The 23,018-nt window shown below is 40.4% G+C and overlaps 1 protein-coding gene across 6 annotated transcripts in view; it reads left to right on the plus strand.

The window, feature by feature from the left end:
• Slc44a1 (solute carrier family 44 member 1) overlaps nt 1-23,018 on the plus strand; it is a 197,111-nt gene that overhangs the window by 39,883 nt on the left and 134,210 nt on the right. For all 6 annotated transcript variants that reach the window (XM_031377416.1, XM_031377415.1, XM_031377413.1 and 3 more), the window contains exons 2-3: nt 4,428-4,517; nt 13,505-13,647. In XM_031377416.1, coding sequence (XP_031233276.1) covers nt 4,428-4,517; nt 13,505-13,647 — 233 coding nt within the window. The remainder of the gene's footprint in view (nt 1-4,427; nt 4,518-13,504; nt 13,648-23,018) is intronic.

The following is a 23,018-nucleotide window of genomic DNA, read 5'->3' on the forward strand; positions in this document are numbered from 1 at the left end:
TATCCAGCATTTCCTGGAGAATTTCTTTGTATTGTTATCTCTCTGCTAGCGGTTGAGAACTCGGGTTTCAGCGAAGCTTTCCCCCAGGCTTCATTTCCTTTCCTAAATAATAGAAAAATGACAAGAATGTTTTGAGGATTGAGAGGTCGTCCGTACAGTAGGAGTCTTTGCTGAGTCCTCTCCTCTCTCCCTTCTGGTCTCAGCCACCATGAAAGGGTGACTCTGCATGGCTGCTTGGTTCTCTTTAGTTCCTACGTGGTAAGATTTTGTGAGAGGAGGAAGACCTAACATTTATCGACAGTCTGTATTAATCTCCTGTAGAATCTGAGGAAAGAATAAAATTCACGTTTTAAAAGTGCGCCTGCAGCACATTTTCTGGGTCTGTAGGAGATGTTAATTGGAAGAAACAGATAGCATTAAATCCAGTTGTCACTTGGTTACATCTGTTTAAAAAATCATTAAAATTTTTCAACTGTTGGGCTTCTTGGCTTGCTTGAGAAATTTCATGGCTCATAATATGCCTCACTCAGTTTCTCTGCACTTACCAGGATGTTAACGTTATCAGCTTGGTTTCTGAGTATTTGCAATGTGAAGAATTGCTAATGTTACTTACTGACTGCTAATAGGAGGATTTGGCAGTCTTACTGGAATTGAGTTTGGAGTCATGGACTTGGAATTGAAATCCTGACAGCACAATTCTGAACAAGCAACCTTGGGCTGCTTAGTAAATTTTGGAGCCCAAGTTGGTTCTTCTTTGGAGCAAGGACGTTACCTACAAGCAAGACAAGTGTGTGTAAAGCTTTAGGTATAGGAATTCCTGCTTAATAAGAAACCAGTCGTTGGTAGCAGTATAAATGGCAGCCAGAATAAAATATCCTGCCATTAGACCACTATTTCAATATAGCTAAAGGGGAAAGAGATTTTAGTATTCTTACACCTTTTATGAAAAAAGGTCACATTGTAAACAAAGAGCTTAACAATTAGAAGGGTGTTAAACTGAACTAAATTGAACTAAACTGAAAAGTGAATATTGATGTGTGATAAAAATAACTAAGAATCCAGTGCTTTTGAGCGACAGATACTGCCGTGAATCCTGCTACCCTCTTCTGGGATGTGTCCTCTGTTGCAGCGTGTGACCCAGCTGCCCTTTTGTGTTTCTGCTTTCCCTGGATTTTGTTTTCTCTTTGTAACTCCTATCCTTCCTCCTTACAGTTAGTAGAGATTTGTTATGTATTTAGCACAGCAGTGGCTTACAACAGCTTCAACTGTTACAGTGTTGAGTCTTTGTATTTGTCTTGTCATAGTGAAGTTTTTATGTTATAGATGGAAACTTAAGCAGTAACAAACTGAATGTTGATCTGAAAATGGTTGCAGATGAAGAAACTACATCAGTCTGAGATTCTGTCCCTCCTATGCATTGGGTTTAAGACAAACAAATAATAGTGTTTCCTAGTAGAGCTATTGCTTTGTAAATTACTATGGAGTAAATATAATGAATTTTGGAGGTCTCCAAATACTGTGTCCATGAATAATTTTTCTGCAGCGGGCTCTATTCAAGATTGAAATTATTTAATACAAAAAATCATTCTTTATTCACACAGTGAGCAGCTATCTTCCCAAGTACAGACTACAATTCAGGCATTTGAACAGCATAAAAATAATGTTGTTACATTGTAGTTGTTTATCTTGTCATCCCAAAAGTTTGCACCAAAGTACAATCTTGATCTTAGATTTGTAGAGTTGGAAAGAGATCCAGTCTCTCTCTTTCCGCACCACTCCAGGGAATGAAGCAATTTATCTGAAGTCAGCTAGTTAATAACAGAGTTGGGGAGAGGAGTCCCCATCTGTTAATGATACAATGCTGCACTCCTCTGGAGGAAACTGCCTATTCATTCCTGGGTCCCACCCCCTAGTTAGAGTCCTCAGTGAGGGTTTTTTTCCATGACTAACTAGTGTTCTTTTGTTTTCTTGTGTGGGTGTCTAGGAACAAACCAACAGTATTTTTGTTGTAACAATTGAACAGTGTAAGGCATAAGGAGATGTTTGTCTTTAGTACTTTAGAAGTCAGAAAGAAATGGTTGTTGCTCAAGTTCTCTGCCTTCATTGTTGCTAGGCAGTTATTATTTATTTAGTTGTATATGACATATAATGTGTGTGGTGTTTGTGTGCATGTGAAGGTCAGAGATTAACATCTTACGTCTTCCTCAATCACTCTTGACAACACACACACACACACACACACACACACACAATTCTTCCTTTTATGTGCATGTGCTACATACAGTATGCATGTAGCGGTCAGACAAGAATTTGAAGGAGTCAGTTCTCTTCTCACATGTGGATCGTGGGGGTTGAATTGAGTTCAGCACATGTTGTGGCAGGAACCTTTGCCCATGGAGCCCTCCCTTTTATTTTTGGAGACACAGTCTCATACTGAATCTGAAACTCTCCAATTCAACAAGACTTGCTGGTGACAAGTGCCACAGAACCTCTTGTCTTGGTCTGTCCCTCACTAGGATTGCAGGTGTACCCCAGTACACCTGGCATTTTTACACATGTGCTGACAATCAACTCAGGTCCTTATGTTTGTACACAGGCACTTCACCAAATGATCCTACTTTCCATCTCAGAGGTGACTATTTTTTTTAAAGATTTATTTATTTTATGCAATGAATATCTGCATGTATATATGTGTACCACATGCCCATGGAAGTCAGAAGGAGGTGTTGACTCCTTTGGATCTGGAATTACAGATGGTTGTGAGCAACCACATGGGTGTTGAGAATTTAACTCAGGTCCTTGTAGGCAGCTATTTTGATGTAAGCTTCCTAACCTTGAACTCTGGATTCCTAAGAAAAATCATATAAATATATGTGTATATTTTAAGAGAAGAATCTGGAGTTTTCATCAAAGGATATATAGTTGTTTAGAAGGAGAACTAAGCTTGATTATAGTCTTAAGTACTGTTACACTAGAGGACTCACCTATCTCCACTGCCTTCTGCTAGGGCCCTTCCCACTCTTCCTGGATTGCTCATGTGGAACCACTGAAGGCCTCTGACTTCTTCTTGCAGGGAGCTTTCCCCTGACTTTTCTTTTCTCTTTTCTTTTCTTTTTCTTTTTCTTTTTCTTTTCCTTTTTTTTTTTTTGAGATTACAATATAACCTTTTCCCTTTTGTCTCTACAAATCCTCCCATACACCCATCCCTAACGTCCTTTTCAGTAGTAGTTATTGCATACATATATGTATGTCCATATATTTCTAAATATACCCTACTTAGTCCACATACTGTCACTTACACTATGTTTTCAGGGCTGACCGTTTGGCCCTGCACAGTCAGTTGGTGTGCTCTGTCCTGGGGCAGAGCATTTCTCCTGCTCCCAGCTTTCCCCAGTTGCCTATAGTTCCTGTGTGAGGCCTCCTGGCTTTATGAAAAGGCTGCCTTCTCTTTCCTTCCCTGCTCCATTTTCAGGACAGGATGTGAGCTTTAGGGATGTTTGCTCCTTAGAGAGTTCAGGAGAGTTAGTTCCATTGCAGTTTGATTTGAAAAGGATGTGAGGGCTGACCTAAGAATGATGCACTAAGGAAAAAAATTGAATTGGAATTCCAGTCAATACTTTGCAAACTAATGGTCCGAATGTCTCTACTTCTCTAGTTAGGAATCTCTCCGTTTGAACTAGAAACACTTGCATCTATTTTCTAGGAACACAGTGAAAATCCAAGGATGGTTGCTCAGATCTAGCTAGGAAAAAAAAATGAATATTACCTTCTTGAATTGTATTCAACTTAGACAAATCTACCTCTTAAGAAGAATTCATTTGATGGGCTTTCCTTCCCAAAAGAGAACATAGAGAAAGCATGTTCTCATATGTATGTTTGTTTGTCTAGCATCTGGACACACAAAGAAAACCTCACCCAAATTGAAGAGCATGTTCATTTGTTTATTCATTTCACGAAGCCCTCATTGAGAACATATAAAGGTTTAGGCACTATCTCAACTGATGGGAAAGGAGACTGGCCAGCTGTAATTCTCAAGGTATAGAAATGGTCTGTAATACTCACGGTATAGAAATAGAAGCAGGAGGATTAGGAGTCCAAGGTTATCCTCAGCTACCTAAAGAGTCTAAGACCAACCTGGGCTTCACTAGACATTGTCTTAAAAGAGGAATAGAAAAGAATAACAATTTAGCATGTTAAATATTTAGTACCACAGAAACACTCCATGTTAGTCCCTTGACTACCAGGGGGAAAAGCGGGACCAGAACCAGTGTGATGTTGGCCATAGAAGCCAGGGTTGACTTCACAAAGACATTGTCCAGCAAAAAAAAAAAAAAAAGGATGTGGGTAGAAACGGTGTGTTTGTACCTTTCCAGTTTTAAGGAAAATTGGCTCTTACCACGTTCTCTTACTTTTGTGTTTTGAATTAGAGCTCCAAACGAGAATGGAAACCATTGGAGGACCGTAGCTGCACAGACATACCATGGCTACTGCTCTTTGTTCTCTTCTGCATTGGGATGGTAAGGACACTCACACTAACCACACCTCAACTCTGACTGCAAGGGAATGAGGGGGGAAGTGAGACCTTCCAATGTATCTATGTGTGTGTCCACATCTCTTCCCTACTATTTATAGCTGGGATCATTGCAGGGCCTAAGGTACCATCAAGGGGGGTTATTTTTCCCTTTTAATACAATTCAGAAATATTTGGTATCCTTTTGCTATTTTCCTTTCTTTTGTTTTATTTTATTTATATGAAAACTGAAATAAAAATGAAGGAACCAATGGAAGTCTTAGCTCCTTTACCCAATCCTTTGTGAGAGCCAGAATCCTGAGTACCAACTCCTCCAGTCACACAAGCCTCATGGCTATCTTTGGGCTAGTCACTTCTTTTCCAAGGGACTTGTTATTCCTTTAAAAAAGTGAATGGTAGCTATCTTATACCCACCATACTGTGAACTCTCACAGTTTTGAGTTCTTCCTCCAGAGAAAAAGTCTGCCCAGTGCTTTGTCCCTTGTGTCAGTTCTAGGCCCCAGCCAACCATCCAGTATGACAAGTGGCATCTCTCTGAATAATAGACATACATCTTTAGCACTGACTGGTATTTGAAGCTTTGAAGGGCTTAGAAATACTAAATCTGGCTCATCACCCCCAATTTATAGATTAAAACATAAAACCTAAAGAGGAAGCTGAGGAGCACCCCAGGCCACGTGACAGTGAGAGGAAGAGCTGCTTAAGAGCTCTGTGCTTGGTCAGTGCTTTCTGTCGCCCTCTCTCTCTTCAGGGGAACTGCACAGAGCATCATTCTCTGTCCCATGGTCTCTAACTCAGAGTGCAATCGCACTGTCTCCGGCAGCCCAGGTCTTATAAGGTGGATTTTTAGCTCCATCTTCCTGCCGTTTCTCTATACAAGTTCCTTTTGGAAGTATTGCTTTTCGTCTGTAATAATAGTCTTCAAGATTCCTTGTCTCTCTGTATACCATCATGTAAGCTAGTAGCCACAGCTGTAATCAAGGTTCTAGCCCCCAGCAAAGGAAAAGAAAACAGTACATTTGAATGAGCTATGATAAGCTCAGGAAAATAAGCAGTATTTGTTTTAAAGATAAAAGTATACTTTCCCCAAATTTAGGGTACACAAGAAAGGTCAAAATGCTAACTCTGGCCTTATGAGCTGTTTATTGTTCAAGAGTTTGCTTACTTTAGTGGAATGACATCAGATATTCAACATGTGTGAATATTCGAGAAGAACATGGAAAGACTCCGCCTAATAAAACCAGCCTGCAGCTTTTCCACACCCATAGTAACCCCAGGACAAATAGCAACTGACCTTCAAAATTATGTTTCTCAAAACATGTGCCATGCCACCCAAAGTGCTTTTGATTGTCTGTGCTCAGATGGCCCAGGAAAGTGCAGTCATTAACGTTAATAGACTGATTTGGGAGTTACTTGAGCGTTAGGAGCTGTTTACTGAAATGTTTTAATGCAATGGTAATTAATATAATGTCGATTTCATCACGATGGTAATTAAGACCCACTGTGTGTGCTTTTAAACACAGGCACAGCATTATTTGTTTTGGAGTCAATCTTTAAATAGGTTACTTTCTCATGGAATTGAGCTGATGTCAAGTCGTGAAGAGATGGAAGGCATCTAAAAGTTCCACTGCCCATCTCCCACACCTGAGGTTCATACTTTTGCTTCTTGTTCTGCGTTTTGTTTTATATGTTTTTTTCGTTCACCCCATTTGAATTTCATTCTGTAGTAAACCATATTCCAGATGCTTGGGGTTCAAAGTGTTACCCATTTCAGAATTTTAAAACCATTTGGATGGCAGTTGAGAAGGCTCAGTGGGCAAAGGAGTCCTCTGCCAAGCCTGGTGAATGAGTACTGTCTGCAGGACTCACATGGTGGAAAGAGAGAACTGGTTCTCTCAAGCTGTCCTGTGACCTTCATGTGCAGATATGCAGCATGCATAAGTATAAAGTTTTAAAGTTGGAATATTGGTACATATTTATAATATGATGGAACCCAAGTCTAAACACAGAATTCCTTCATGTTTCATATGTACTTTATAGCCATACTGCATGTAGTCTTGGCTGCAGCTCATCACAGGAGGTCATACATGGAATTTTCCACATGTAGCCCATGCTAGTGCTCAGAAAGTTCCAGATCTTGATGCATTTTAGACTTTTCAGGGTTTCATATGGGCTACATGTAATCTGGATTCATTTTTATTCTTTTAATTTTGTGAACAATATTCTTCACTAATGTTAAAAGAATTCTTCATTTATTATTTTGTTTTATTTATATTGCTTTCCTTGCATGTATTTTGGGTTCCACACGTGTGCTTGGTGCTAGCAGAAATCAGAAGAGTGTCAGGTCTCCTCGAGATGGAGATGGTTGTGAGCTCCCATGTGGGTGCTGGGAGTTGAACCCTGGTCCTCTGCAAGAGCAACAAATGCTTTTTAACCACCAGGGCCATCTCTCCGGCTTCAGCTGGAACTTTAAAACGAACACTCAGCAAACATTTGTTGAACAAGGTTAATCTGTGCCATTCTCTGAATTATCCAGTGAGATAGAATTCACAGCCACGTATCCACAATATGTATAGTGATGTTAAATGGTAGCCTATCCTGTAAGTGGTAAAGATAGGAACTTTCCATGCCTTTTTCAGCAACTGGCCCTGCTTGCTCCTTTAATAGACCGTTTCCTGGTTAGCTTGCAGCCTGGTGTTCAGGCCTTAGCTTCATCTCCTTTATCGCCTGATGCATAGTGTCTCCTTGGATAGTTTAAGACCTTGTTCTCCTTCACCTACCCTCATTATTAATTTTATATTTGCATGTGCCTTTCTCCTTGTCATGATTTACTATTTATCCTCTAGTGACAAGGTGGTTAGTGTTTGAACTGTCAAGAATGTACAGTGTTTTTCAAAGTAAATTGTTATCAGTCTTCTTGAGCTGCCATCACTCATGCTTGAATTTAAGTTTGGGGATAGGGGGTGCAAAATCTTATTGGCTGGCTGGGCTTTAATTCATAATCTTAGAGCGTAGCTTCCTGCGTGCTGGGTTTACAGGCATGTGCTGCTGTATCTGCTCCCTGTTGGCCTGGAACTTGCAATCCTGCTTCTGCTAGGATCTGTTAATCATATCTAGTATAACCTTGCACTTCCAAATTCCCGTGTTTCAATGAAGCAGTTCTCAATTCTACCTGTACACGGCAGTCATCTGGAATTTTTGTTTAGAAATCTCACTTCTCAGTACCCATTAGTAATTGTGCCCTAATCTCTGGGGTGCTGGTGATCAGCTGAGGCAGAGGAGACTCTGCTCTGTGCTCTGACGAGTCATAGAAAGGATTTGCAAAGTTGTGACTTGACCAGGTTTTAGAAGGGGGACTCAGGTTCTAGGGTTAAAGGTGGCTTGGAAGGTGGAAGACATTGTAGGGAGAACATTTTGGAGACTAGTATAGCAGTCCAAATAAGTGGCAAGAAACTCGAAACGTAGCACTTTTTAAAAAAAGGAGAAAAAGAAAAGAAATGAAAGAAGCAGGTCAGTAACGTTTACCAGTTATTACTGTGGTAAGTAGGATTGTTAACTCTTACCAATGATCACGTTTACCGGTTGTTACCATGGTAAGTAGGATCAGTAACATCTACCAGTGGTAACATTTCCCAGCGGTTCACCATGTGCAGCAGTGAGAGTCAGGTCAGCATGACTGAGGTTTTTGCTCTAGTGATTCTGGGAGGGACCTTTCAGTTTACATCCTAACCCATTTTCCTTAGATTCCTAATCATGGTTTCTGTACTTACCAGGAATACGCACCTAATTCTATGCTTTCTAAACCATTCCTTGGTAAAAGTGACTTGGGCCAGCTAAAGGGCCTGGTCCTCTTGTGGAAATACATATGAAAAGAGGGACTAGAGATAGGAGATGAGCTTACCACAAAAGGCAGGAATAAGAGGAGTACCCCCAGTGCACACGAGGGTACTGCTTACTGGAGGGTAGTGGTTGGACATCTAAAGACACATTTCTATCTCACACAGACTTGTACACTATGATGATCACATTTCATATTTTACAAGGAAACCATGACATAGCTATATTCAATTAAGTGATATAAGACTTTACAGTGGCAGCCTTGGTCCCAGGAGGAAGAAGGTCTCCATAGAATCACTTTGTTGCCTGGAGTCAGGAACAACAGAAGATGTTTATGTCTAGGACATGGAGTTTTGGTATCTGAGACTGACTGAACAGCTCAGCCATACTTTCTCCTCGACATGGACTTAGGAAGCTAGGGTGAAGGGGAGAGGCATTGAAGAAAGAGAGCAAGGAGCCCTCTTATCTTACTCCAAGTCTCCACATGCAGTCTGTAGACACTGTTGCTCTAGATGGAGACAGGGTGTGCAGGAACGCACCGTGACTGAGGAAGTATGGGCAGAGGTCGTGGCTTTGGGACATGGAGGATTTCTGAAGAATGCACCATCTTGAACACAAGGCTGGAATTTTGGAGACAGGTCTGAGTCTGAGCTGGGTTTAGGAGCTGCTGCATAGGTACCACTTTAGGGACCTTTTCAACCCTCTAGTATTAGTGTAGTTCCCAGGGCATGATGTCCCACCAAGCATACTAACTGTGGGTAAGCGTGTGAGAGAGAGTCAGCGCAGTGCTGAGTCACCTGTTCGGGCTTCTTTGCCAGGATCAGAGAGTAAAAGACTGTAGGAAATTACCAGAGGGATTTTGGCCCAGGTGACTACCAGCTTTTGTTAAGTTCATTTTCTTTTCCGTTCTTTTTTTTTTTTTTTAAAAAAAATAGTGGTAAAAAGGCATGTAGCCTATAATTTACCATTTTAATTTTGTTTTTTCTTTTACTTTTGAGACAGGATCATCTGTGTAGTTTAGGCTGGCCTTCCATTCTACAATCTTCCTGCCTCAGCTACAGAGTGAAGGAACCTGAGACTACAGGCCTGTGCTGCTCTGCACAACGCCGCGTTAACAATTTTAAAGTAGATGGCTCTGCTAACTTAATGTACGCTTTCCTTACCACCGTAGTAAACCAAGTGATTATATATTCTCCCTGTAATTAGGCCTTTAAGCTTCTCCCCTTCCCCCTTGCCCACCTTTCTATACAATTTGGGATGTGGAAGAGCTTCTACGAGACACAGGCCTGAAGATTCAGTTCTGGGGGGCCATCAGTGCTAAAGGCAGGATCAGGATCTGTGTGCCTTATATGGCTTTGTTGCTGTTCGTTTTTTTTTCTTTTCTTCCTTTCTCTGTCTCTCTGTTAAACTGAGTGTTAGATTTGGGTTTCCATCCCTCTGCGTTCCTTTAAGAATATTCTGGCTCCTTTATGGTATGTTTTGCTTTTTGCATATACTAAAAAAAATGTTTATTGGTAGAAGTTCTGAGACTTGTCAAACACTATTTTACTTCCTCTTAGAGCAATGCATTCTATTAGACTTTAAAGGAATCTGCATATTCAGTGTACAGACAAAAGCTTTGTTTGCATAAGTGTGCCTTTGTGCCAGGCCTTCTAATCTGACATTAGCTGCTAGATCCAGATATCCCTTTCAGATTCAGGAGTTTTTCAGAAGAGGGGGAACAGAAACCAAGAATTATCCCACTGCTTTAAAAGTGGTTTTTGGGAAGACCGACCCACCCCAATCATCAGCTATGATGGATGTATGGTGTTTGAGAAAGAGCTGGGCTTGTGTGTGGCCACCGCCAATCATCCCCCATTCACTATTTTTGGGATATTCACATCCTCCTCCTCCTCACTGCAGGTTTGTTGAACCCCCAGCCTCACACCTAGTGAAGATCATCTGCTCTGCTCAGTTGCTTAGTTAAAATGTGGGTGTGAAAATCCAACACACACACACACACACACACACACACACACACACACACACACACACGACAGAAAGTGGATCCTGATGGTGCACAAGTCTAAGCAAAAGTCTTATTTAAGTAGCGTTAGCCCTGTGAAAGGAGCAGTAGAGCTTCTTATTGACCAGTTGTCCTCCTCTCATTTGTAACTAGCACCCAGGTCTTATTGTAGCCCCTGTCCCTCAGCTCTATGCCTTTATCTCCTCTAGCCACCCAGTGTTGGAGTGGTCCATCTGCTGTGCCTCTTCATCCCCTCCAGGTAGCCGTCCCCAGAGCCCTTCAAAAGCTTGAATGTTTTCATCACGGGTCCCTTCCTTAGTAGCAGTGGTTGTGTTCTGCTCCTTAACATTCAGTCTGTGGTGTGGTTTCCTTCTGCTGGGAGCCTTCTCTCTCCTCTGTCTGGAAGCCATTAATGTATTGAATGTATTCTGAAAGATTTCCCCCACCCTTTTTAATTTCATGTACTTTTTTTTCTCTCTGTTCTGAAATTATATTGTTACTTGTATTTGGATTTTTGTGCTTTTCCTTTTAAAGAGGTTGAAACTTTAATTAGATTTGGCTCATTCTGCTTCATCAGTGCTTGAACCAAGTGGGAAGTCCTTAGGATAAGAGGCGTGATTTCTTATCCCTTATTATCTGTTACTCGACCCTTGCAGCTTCTCATACTCTCTGCTCCAGTGCTTCTGGAACCTTATAAGAACTTTAAATGACCTGTGTGAAAATGTGACAGTGTCCCATTTTAGCATACATATATAACACTTACAATGTATACCCAGCCGTGCCCAGAGGGTGGCATACATTAAAGGGTAGGGAACCCATCCTGTGGAGCATCATGTGGAACTGTTTTAAAGCAATCAGGAGGGGAAATCAGAAACCATCTAAAGGAGTCTGAACAATGTCCCTATCAAATATAAGAAAAAAAACTAAATAATGAAAGAGAAATGTAACCTTTTAGTTGACCATTTTGCTGCTATGGACTAGTAAAGAAGGTTTGTGATCAGAAATTATTTTTGTATAATAACAAAAATACCAGCATTATTACTCAATTTGTGCCCCCTTGCCCCACAAAATTTTGTTTTTTCTGACATAGGTAACAGATTGAGCAGGTTTTGTCACTTCTTGGTACTGATGTCAGCCTCATCGGGTCAAACTTAGCATTCATATCTACTACTGACAGCTTCTGTGTATTGATCAGCTGCCAGATACTTAGCCAGGGATTGGATCTGTGTTATCTCCTTTAGCTCTATCATTATGCTTAGCTCTATCAATAGACCCGCTCAGCATTAGAGGTGAAGAGAACAGTGTGAGTTGGTACTTGGATCAAAGGTACCCAGGTACTATGTGTAGGGAGAGTCCAGATACTGAACTCATTTAACCTGTGTTACTCCATGATCTTCCTTAGTACCCTTCTGTTGTTATTACAAGTTCTTGATCTAGCAGTGCTAAGTCTCACTTAGCATTGACTTGAAGTCCACGGTGGACTCAGCTTTTTTCAGTGTATAGAGGAGAGGAGAGGAGGCAGGGCAACAGGTGAGTGAAAGTGAGTGATCCAGCTGCCCCTAGGATCAGTGTGGGCAACTCAGCTGATGCTTTGATGGGTGGGGCACTAGCATTGACCAACACATGCACTTCCCATTATTGTCTCCAGTATGTCCTACAACAGCCTTTGGGTTAAGGGATTTTAATCTCAGTTAGTGGAAAGGGAAACTTAGGCTTGGAGGCTTGAGCAAGTTAATGGCGTCATCCATGTCCCATTGATAACAAAGGGTGTATAACTCCAAAGTCCAGCGTCTCTCTCTTGTACATGCTCTGGTTTCTAATAACAGTTTATGAGCTGATTAAGGTCTTACTATAGTGCTATTCAAGCCTTACCCTAGTTTGAAGAGCTATGTATGCTTTATGTCCACTTGTCAGGTAAGTCATTTGAGGTAGAAAGTTGACCAGAGACTAGGAAATTGGGCATGGGTTCTGTTCTGAGTCCACTTTCTCACAGAGGGGTTTTAGAAGTTTCTATGAAACAGAGCTGTGTTCTCATTTCTCATTACCTGCAAAATCAAAGTCAGAAGAGCTATCAAGAAATAAAAGAGTTGTTAGAATTTTTTAGACTTTTTAGGTAAGGATGTGTAAAGGGAAAAATGCTTTCCTCTAAGGAATCACGAGAGACTGTAGCATGCACTTCTGCAGCCTGAGATCCCGCAGCAGCAGCATTTAGATAAGAATCTCTGGTGATCACCTCTGCCTACTTAACCCGACAAAAGAGAGTAGAAACTAGTCCCATTAACCCCCATCCCTGGTAGAGCCATTACCAGCCGTCATTGGTCTTGCTCTTCTTATTCCCAGTGGGCTGTGGTGGATTGCTGGCTTCTCTTGCTTTACTGTGACCAGCCCCTGTCACAGTGTTGTCCCCAGTGTCTGGGGATTTGCCATTGGGACCTGGGTGAATTGCATTCCCATGAAATAAGTGACCTTTGCGGGATGGGAAGCCAGTGCCTCCTTACCTCCCTCCGCTCTCCTGTATTAAGAGCGAGCTTCACGATGTAAGTCTTGGGTCTTGTACAGCTTTGTTGCAGAAAGGGCAAAAATGTTGTGCTCGAAGAGGTGATAATGATTCCAACCTCACATACTGTTGTCAGGATTTTTACTCCCATTTATCCTTTGTTGTTCACTTACTAGATCCCCTTTATGACCAAGTAAATTAAAGAATGACTACCGCTGGCTGCGATGCTCCACAATGCTCTTTACTATGGCTCTGGTTAACTTATTTAAACCTCTCTAGGCCTGAGCTTCCTCCTCAGGAGAAGCAGAGAATGTATGATAAATACCCTGCAACAGCCTAGCTCTGAGCAGGTGTTCAATATGGAGGCACTACCATGCATGTCACAAAATGCAAAGGCGATCCCAAGATGTGGAAGATTGGGATTTGTTTTCTTCCAGTAGCAAATGGTATTCCCCTGAGGACTTCATGCTGTTCCTATGCAGCCCAGGGAAAAGATTGTAACAGTGTTTGCTATAAGGGAATATAGCTCTTTGTTCCCTTCAGCAGACAAAAGAAACTCATTCTCATATCAAGTAGGGACTGTTGCTGTTGAAATGGTTTATTTGTGTGTGTGTTTTTTCTTTTTCTTTTCTAGGGATTTATTTGTGGCTTTTCAGTAGCAACAGGTGCAGCAGCAAGACTAGTGTCAGGATACGACAGCTATGGAAATATCTGTGGGCAAAGAAATGCAAAACTGGAAGCAATACCCAACAGTGGTCTGGACCACACCCACCGGAAGTGAGTAGACTCTTGCACAGTGAACTGTCTGGAAGCTTGGGGGGGAGCACGGGATGGCATGATTCTCTTTGTACCTTAAAGATAGTGTCTTTGGGATATTTTCATATACTTTCTTTTTTTCTTTTTTTCTTTTTTTCCTTTTTTTCATATACTTTCTATAGAGCAATTTTTTTTTTTTAAATGGGGTATTTAATCACTGCTGCTTTCATTTAACAAATGAAAGAAGAATGCATTCTCCAGGAAACAAATTTAACTGTCTTGTTAAATGGGCCACCTTGTGGTTTTAGTGGATTAAAAAAAAAGTCTTGATTTGAAAGGGTCACTCTTGTGCTGTCTTCCCATTAGCTTTTAGGTTATATTCTACTCCTCAACCTAGAAAATAAAGTATTATTCTCTATATTAAGATTACACTTTAAAAGAAGATTATACTTAATGCAAAGAGGAAGGATGATAATGGATATCAAAGCTTTAAAGTTACAAAGTAATATTTTCTGATGCAAGTATTTAAGTCTTTCCAGTTCCATAAAAGCTACATCTTATTTGATAGACTGAGATAATTATTTTGGGCTCTCAATATTCATCTTTAGGTTGTCATGAAACTCCTGACCTTATTTGTCCTTACTCTTCAAGAGTTATTATTTTATTTCTGAAATCAACAGGAAGATACATTTCATCCAATGAACATATTGCATGCATGATTGCTGTGTGACTTTTCAGGCTGTGAGTGTGTATACCATCAAACTTCATTATTGTTATTTTAAGTCAAACCAGGTCTTCAGAATAAATAAAACTAATTGCACAGTAACAAGGTTAATTGGTCTAGTATACTTTCTAGGAAATGTCAGAGTAGATTACAACAACTTGTGATTTTGTGACTCTGTTGGTTAAATCTTGGGGCCCTTCTGTATAGATGAATTTGATGATTTTACAACTTTGATTAGTTATCCTTTCTTAGAGAGAGTCTGCCGTGCAGGTCAAATAAACAAAGTTCTAAGTAACAACAAGGAGTATATATACATAGCTTCCCACAGTTGACAATCATTTATTCCTCTGCAAGGCAGGAGTAACAAAGGCTTAGCTGAGGCAACCCCAAGGCCGTTTGGCTGGTTGGTGGGTAGTGGAGGATCCAGTGCAGCCTGTGAACATCTTTTTGTGAACAGGCTGTGATATCAGCCCCCACCCAGATTCCCTTGAATCCATGGATAAAATAACACACACGTTCTCAATTGCAGCTTGCCTTATTGGCTCAATTGCTGGGCATTATTAAACTCCCGTGGCTAGTGTATTCTCCCAATACTCTTAACTTAGCACCCTAAATCTGTCTTCAGCTTTAGTTGCTCAGTTACCTTTAGTCCCAGCTCAACGTCCCCAACTTCCCCAATTTCCTGCTTGTAAAAGCAGCCTGTGGCCTCTCTGTCCAAGATCTCACATAGCTACTTGGCTTTATTCTCTCCGAAGCATGGTGAACTCTCCCTTCCTCTCTTGCCTGTCGGGACCCAGAAGTCCCACCTATTCCTTCTTCCCAGCAGTTGTCCCATGGTTCTTTACCATGTCAAGAACCAATTGAGGAACAGGACCTTAGCATCAGAACCACCCCTACACCTCACCTTTTCTGTCCAATAATCCAATAAAACAAAACAAAACAAAAAAATTCTCCCAGACATAAATTGAATAAAACCATAATGATCATGTAAATTATGAAGTATGATATACAATTAACATCCTGCTCATCATATTTGTCAATTAGATAAAGTACTCTACCATCATTCCTAACTTAACAGATTATGATTCTATCCCTGGATTATGATTAGACTTTAGCCTGTAACGCCATCTGAAAACCATGTCTTCTACTCTAAAACCTCTTTCTCAATGTTAAACAACTTGAGTTTGATTATGAAACTATTACTAGTCTTTAACCCTGTCGTTTTCTGAAGTGCACCTGTATCCTGCATCCCTTAAGGGAAGTGGACAGCAGACCTCAGCAGTTTAGAAAATTGTTTCATTTATGTTTCTTTATAATTATCTCATGAAATTAGCACATGATTTAGACCTCGGGTCAGATTTTATACCGAAAATACTCCTCTATCTTTTTGGTAAACTTTTTATTTTGAAATAATTTTGGCTATATAGAAGTTGAATAGCTTCCTTTTATTTTATTAGATAGCACCTGTGTCATAAGATGTTAACATCCCCAGTGCTATTAAAATGGACCAAATATGTGAGACTCAACTGAGGGCATAGGAAAGAGAAGGTTCCTTGCTTTAGTCCACTGTCCTATGACCCGCTTTGTGACTTGCTAGCGACTCTGCATATGTATTTACCATAAGATGTGCAGATTCGACTCACCATATTTAACTCTGTGGTGTTCATCCACCTGTTGGGGAGGCAGATTCCAAATCTTCTGGCTAGTTTATGTACATGCTGGCCTCTGGTAAACAGAAATTATACATCATCGTGAGAAAGAGTCACCATTTTTCTGGATATTTACCTTAGTCAAAAGCCATGTGTGTTTAACTGTGGGGAAAATTGTTTTCCAAGTAGTTTTTTCTTAACTCGTGTACACATATTGAACATGCGTTTTTGTGCACTTTTTAAAGCTTCTTGTTTTGTTTGTTTGTTTTGACACATGGTCTCACCATATAGCACAGGCTGTCCTGAAACTCTCAATGTAGACCAGGATGGCCTTGAAATCACAGAGATCCACCTGCCTTATCCTCCCCAGTGCTGGGATTTGAAGGTGTGCACCACCATATGCACTTCCCTATTTTCGTCCCCCAACTTGGTCTCTCTGCTTTATTACCTTTTCTGTATAATCTAGCCAAGTATCTCTATGGATAGTAATGATTTGTAGGACTGGTAGAATTTTGGATATCTGTTTTCAGGTAAGTCTATATATTTGAACTTAGTGACAAGAAGATGGCATTCTTTGTCTGCCTTAGCTTAGCCATTCCTCTTCTCTTTTCCTACCATGTGTACTGGCTACCTCTGTCTGTAATCATTCATTGTCCTCATGGCTTCACTGAACTCTGGGTCCTTCCACAGTTGATGCAGTACTCTTAGACCTGTGTCGTGGGTTGAAGCCTGGATTCTTTCTCCTAACCCTCAGCCCAAGCCCTTATTGCAGTGCCTGGTCCTTATTTGACCTTCACATGCATTTGTTGAATATTGCAGCATCAAACCCTCTAAAACCCTTTCATGAGTGTTATTTTTTCTATTAGAACTTTTTTCCCCCTTCTCATTCTTAACGTAGCTAAAGTCTACTCATCCTTCATCTCTCAGCAGAAAGGTCACTTCACAAAGAAGCTGTCTTTGGATTTACAAATTAAACTGTGAGTCTGACATTCTGCCTAGGAACGAAAGAGGCACCCATTAAATTAACCATTTAGAAGTACACTCTCCTTGTGGTCTGTAGTATAAATAAGTATACTTTCTTCTTCTTTTAATAATTTGTCAGAGGGGTGGCTCTACTAAATGCCGTGAAGGCATTGGGGTCTGTTCTTTGTAGTGTTGACTCCTTAGAGCCCAGTGCAGTGTCAGGAATGGAGCAGGCAATCCATTCAGTGGCTGTTGAATGAGTAAATAAATTCACTCTAAGGAGTGAATTAGTGGGTTTGAGGGTCTGAATATTTTAAGATTATTAATGCATATTGCTTTCCATAAAGACTGTTGCATTTACATTCCCACCAACAGTGTCTGAGATTGCTTTATCTTAGCCAGTATTATTAGTTTTTATTCTTTACTAATTTGATAAGCCACAGAATAGTGCTTTATAGTTTTAATTTGCATGCTTTTGGTTATTAATATGTGTGAAGCCCCCTCCTCCCCACTTGTTAGCCTCTCATGACGACTATTGTGCTTAGTGTATCTATTCTTGGTCTTCTTATCTGTAATCAGCTCTGTCCTTTCTACTGTGATAGGATTAAGTTCTTGAAAATGGGGCTTTTATTTTGCCATTTTTCTCTTCAAGAGCCTTTGCTTTCCTGCTGTGGTCTATAGTATCATAGATGAGCCCCTCAGCCCCTGCCTTGTAGGCCTTCAGAGAGCTGGACCCATTTCACCTACCCAGTACTCTCCCACTGTTCCTCAGTGTGGTATTATTACCGTGGCATTTGATTGATTCCACTTCTGTGCTGTTGCTTCTGCCTGTGTGCTTATCTGAATCTTTGAAACACTTATGCCAGGTCTCACAGCTGACCTTTTTGTGAAGTGTTTCAAAATAACCTTATCCTGTAGTAAACTTCCTTTACTGTGATTGCCTGAATTTTCCTGTCTCATACTCGTTATTCTATTGCCTTTAGTTAGCTCCCTAATTATATTGTGTTTCTCATCTGTCTTTTAATTATCGGTTGCTAGGTAACAGTATCATAAATTTAGTGGCTTAAAGCAAGACACGTTTGTCATGTCAGTGTCTGATGGTTCATAAGTTTAGATGTAGGTTGCTGTGGTGGCAGTTTACTCCATCAGAACCAATGAACAGCATCTAGAGAATCTTCTAGAACAATGGACGTTACACCTCTATGTAGTATAATTATGCTTGCTGTGGAAATTACACTCTGCTGTAATTGTGGAAGTGATGGATGTCATCTTTGCCATTTTTCTGCTGGTGAGGCACAAATTCCAGGTCCCACTCAAACTCAAGGAAAAGAAAATGTCATAAGGACATGAACAAAAGTGTCAGGGTTAAGAGAGGCCTCTTGGAGTTTATCTGGTGCTCTGCTATACTCTGTCTTCTGGGAAGCCACGTGTTTTTGTAGCTCTCAGATCTGAGTATGTCTCTTCCTTTATGAGGGCTTATTTACTTGTAATTATCACGGAAGGAGAGTCAGGAGAGAGATGGGCAAGGGGAACAGATCTGTTTTGTTTTAACCAAATGTTTAAGGTGACAAAATGACTATAAGAATTTTCTTATTAGTAAAGCAAACTATTTATTGACTCTTGTAGTTATGTTTTTTCCCTCCTAAGAATACTTTGCATCTGATAGTAAATTTCTTATAGAAACAATGTTGCACAGAGAACTGCCCCACCATGTTTATGAGATGGAGGAAAGCCTCAACTTCAGATGGAATTAGATTCATTTCTGAGTTGCATGCTTAAGAAACTAAGACTATCCTGCATAGAAGCAAAGTCAGATTTCAGCCTAAGTCTGGATCAGTTCAGATAAAATGATCGGTTATAGAGCCATGGAGCTCTAAACTGTGAGATTATTTATCTAATAACAGCCTGCCAAGCACTTGTGAACAGAGAGTGACTTACCTTGTAGCTAAGCTATGGTGATGATAGTACACTTCATGGGTTGGGCTTAGAGCCAGACTTTTGATTGTAGAGAGTGGGTTGTGAACTGATTGGCAACTCCAAAAATAGACCTCTTCTACACATTCTAATTTGGCCCATAATTTTTTTGATCTATAGCATATAAGAATCCTTAGGATGTATTTGAAACATTGCTATCATTATTCTTTTTTTTGAAAAAATTTTATTAGATATTTTCTTTATTTACATGTCATATGATATCTCCTTTCCCAGTTTCCCCTCTGAAAAAAAAGAAAAAAAAAAAAACAAAAAACAAAAACAGAAAAAACCCTGTTCCCTCCCCCCACTCCTGCTCAGCAACCCACCCTCTCCCACTTCCTGGCCTTGGCATTCCCCTACACTGGGTCATAGAACCTTCACAGGGCCAAGGGCCTCAGAAAAATGTGGTACATCTACCCAATGGAGTACTACTCAGTTATTAAAAACAATGAATTTATGAAATTCTTAGGGAAATGAATGGATCTGGAGAATATCATCCTGAGTGAGGTAACACAAACGCAAAAGAACACATATGGTACGCATTCTCTGATAAGTGGATATTAGCCCAGAAGATCAGAATACACAAAGTACAATCCACAAATCATAAGAAACTCAAGAAGGAAGACCAAAGTGTGGATACTTCCTTCCTTTTTAAAAGGGGGAATAGAATACGCATGGAAGGATTTTCAGAGACAAACTATGGAACAGAGACTGAAGGAAGGACAATCCAGAGACTGCTGTACCTGGGAATCCTTCCCATATTCAATCATCAAATCCAGACACTATTGGGGATGCTATCATTATTCTTAAAAAGAGTAGGTTATAAGCTTTACAGGCTGCTCTATTGCTTAGGCCTCTGGTGATGGCCAGATGGTCAGTATCATCGCATTATGGTGGGATATATACTGGGAAGAGAAACAGCGGAAGGCAGGAGTGTTGGTATAGAGCATGTTTCTTACCTTGCATGTCGGTGTGGGCAGAGCAGGATGCACCAGCTTTTGTCAGATTCTGAGACAAGGGGTCTTACTGTGCTGGCCTCTGTGAGGAGGCTTGTGGTAGTGGGGAGGACTTGGTGCTTCCAGAACAAATATTCTTGTGTTCTGGGTACCTAGAGGAGAGGGTATGGCAAGGGAGCAGTGGCTCTTAGTGTAGGGAAGGGAGGGCATGTTCTTAGTTGTTCCAGTTGAGGTATTCTGTTGTGAAAACTTTGCCCTCCTTCCTACACATGATCTTGCTTAGTGTCAACTTGCTTTGTTACTCTAAGAAATTTCCCCAGTGTATCTTTCTTACTAGTATTGATTTCCTTTATAGGTTCTGAGGATGTGTTTTCTCATAAATCTAATTTTCATCTTTCAGTCTTTCCTCTGAAGAAGCTATTTAAAGTTCTAGTTCCAGGCCCCTAAAACACCTCCCAGATATGAGATAATCTGTGTTAACAGGGTGCGAGGAGTTAAAGGTCTGAGGAGGGGGATGGCATTTGTGATCTGAGATAATCTGTGTTAACAGGGTGCGAAGAGTAAATACCTCTCAGATATGAGATAATCTGTGTTAGCAGGGGCAAGGAGTTAAAGGTCTGAGGAGGGGGATGGCATTTGTGTGTGAATGGTCGATATGGGGAACATCAATAAGAGAAACGTCTTATTTGGTGCCTTCTTCAGATTTTATTTTTTTTTGCATAATCTTGTAGGAGATGGACTGAAAACAACCAGAATGCAAGGAATTTATCTTCTTGATTGTGCTATTTTCACTGTAACCTAGCAGTTTACCATGTGTTTGCTTACAAGGAACCTTGAGATCATTGAATACATTTATTATATGAGTAGGGGACCTTGGATCTAAGAAATAGAGTAACTTGATGGAGACATGTAAACATACTCCTATATCCCCCATGGAATTGTTCCAGTACTTATACTCTCGCACATACTGAAACTGGTTTTGTGTGTACCCTTCTTATAAACGGCAGAGTATTCTCTTATAAGTTATGCATGTCCTTCTGTATACTTAACCATCTCTGAATTATTTATAAAACCTTATACTGAGTAAGGAGCTATTACTCTGTGTTGTTTAGAGAAGAGTAAGAAAAATAATTCTGAACATGACAGTACAGGTACATTCTATCTGCCTATCTGTCCGTCTGGTCTGGTCTATGTGTTGTTAGACATGTGCAGAGACCAACGCTAGGGCTCTACTCATCCTCTGTCTTAAGGTTTGTTCTGCGGTGTCTCCCGTGAGCATACAGTGATGCTAGGTTTGTACCCTTTCCTTCTGGAGATTCCTCTCAACATTCTCTTTAAGGGGAACATGGAAGGAAACAGGTCATGTAAAGTCATAAACTTGGAGACCTGAGTGACCAAGTCTATAAGGTTTTAAAGAACTTGAAGGCAATCACAAATTCTTTTTCCACTGGTGAGAGAATGTGAACTGGGGTGATGAACCATATTATCCTTATTTCATACTTAGAACTTTGTTTTATTGTTTAAATGTTTTTGTCACTTGTAGAAACATACCATGTAGCCCTTGCGTAGGATAGTTGTTTCATGAGTACTGGTCTTGTTTTGGAGAAATTTTATGTTTTTTTTTTTTTTATTGTTTGTTTTTTTGTTTTTGTTTTGTTTTGTTTTAGGACTCTAATGGCCACTGGTTTTTCTAAAAGGTTAGATGTTCTGTGCATCTACCCCACACCGCTGCTCAGTGCATGAACTTGTGTAAAGCGTTATATGGGAGCTGGTAGTGACAGTATACTCCTGGGTAGGATGTGTCCATTCCTTACTTGATTGCTAGGCTTTCTGTGGCGATGCTTTGTCTTACAGTCTTCCATTCTCCAGGGAACGTTTGTTTTGTTTCTGAGGCAGTCTTTCTGTATAGTCCCGCTGACCTCATACAGTCAGTCCTCCTGCCTCAGCCTCTTGAGTCCTGGGATTATAGTTGTGTGCCTTTGTCCCTGGTGTAATTTACATCTCTTTGGGAAAATTTATCAAGAGTTTTCAAATCTTGTTCACTGAAAATCTGTGTCCCTGTTTGGAAAAAAAAACAAAAACAAAAACAAAACAGGTAAAATTTGATTAAAAAAAAAAGGGTGTTTTAAGATTCTCTATGGCTAAGTGCAGCTCTTTGTGCCTAGAACTAGTGCTTCTCTTCTTCCTGTTGATTTGACCTAGATTGCTATGTGCTCATGGACTTTTATTCACCTTTCTTGAACATTCTGGCTGGGCATAATGGCACAAGCCCTTAATCCTAGCATGTGGGAAACAGAGGCATATAGATAGATCTCTGTGAGTTCCAGGCCAGCCCCGTTACATAGTGAGTTCCAGGTGAGCCACAGCTATCAGAGAGACTCTGTCTCCATCTGGTCTGCCCCAACACTGCCAAATATTTTTTTCCTTTTGGGCTAGAGAGACGGCTCTGCAATTAAGGACTGTTCTTCAAGAGGTCCTGAGTTTAATTCCCAGCACCTACATGGCTGTTAACAGCCATTTATGCCTAGAGTCCCCTGGGATCCAATGCCCTCTTCTGATGTGCAGACACCACACAGACAAAACATCTACATATATTAAATAAATAAATACATGAATGAATAACAAAATTTTAAAAAACTTCTAGTTATTTTATTTAGCTGTTAGCCTACATTCGTTGAAAATTAATTGTGTGTTACAAGGTACTTCTAATGATAGTAAAGTAGGAAGTACCCTAAACAGCTAAAGAAGAGCATTTGGTTCAATTCAATTATTACCTGGTGAACTCATTTTCTTGTTTTTGTTTGTTTGTTTGTTTGGTTTTTTGTGGGTTTTTTTTGGGGGGGGGGTCAGAGTCTAAATCCAGGTGTTTAAACTTTCCACATACTCTTGAGTTACATAGACATAATTTTTTATTTCATTGAAATTGTAAACTGGTGAAAACAAGTAGAGCTTCATAAAATCATGCAACCACAGAGGCTATAGCTGGAGGAAGTGTTGCAAAGGGGTGTTTTAGGGCTCAGGAGCTTACAGTGGGAAAACAGGTCTGACACCTAGTAGCCCCAAGTAAGTGTGGGGCTGCCCCTGTACATGGAATACCCATGTATATTATTAAGGAAAAATATACCA

This window comes from Mastomys coucha, unplaced genomic scaffold (genome assembly GCF_008632895.1).
Source record: "Mastomys coucha isolate ucsf_1 unplaced genomic scaffold, UCSF_Mcou_1 pScaffold18, whole genome shotgun sequence".
In the NCBI taxonomy this organism is placed as follows: domain Eukaryota; kingdom Metazoa; phylum Chordata; class Mammalia; order Rodentia; family Muridae; genus Mastomys; species Mastomys coucha.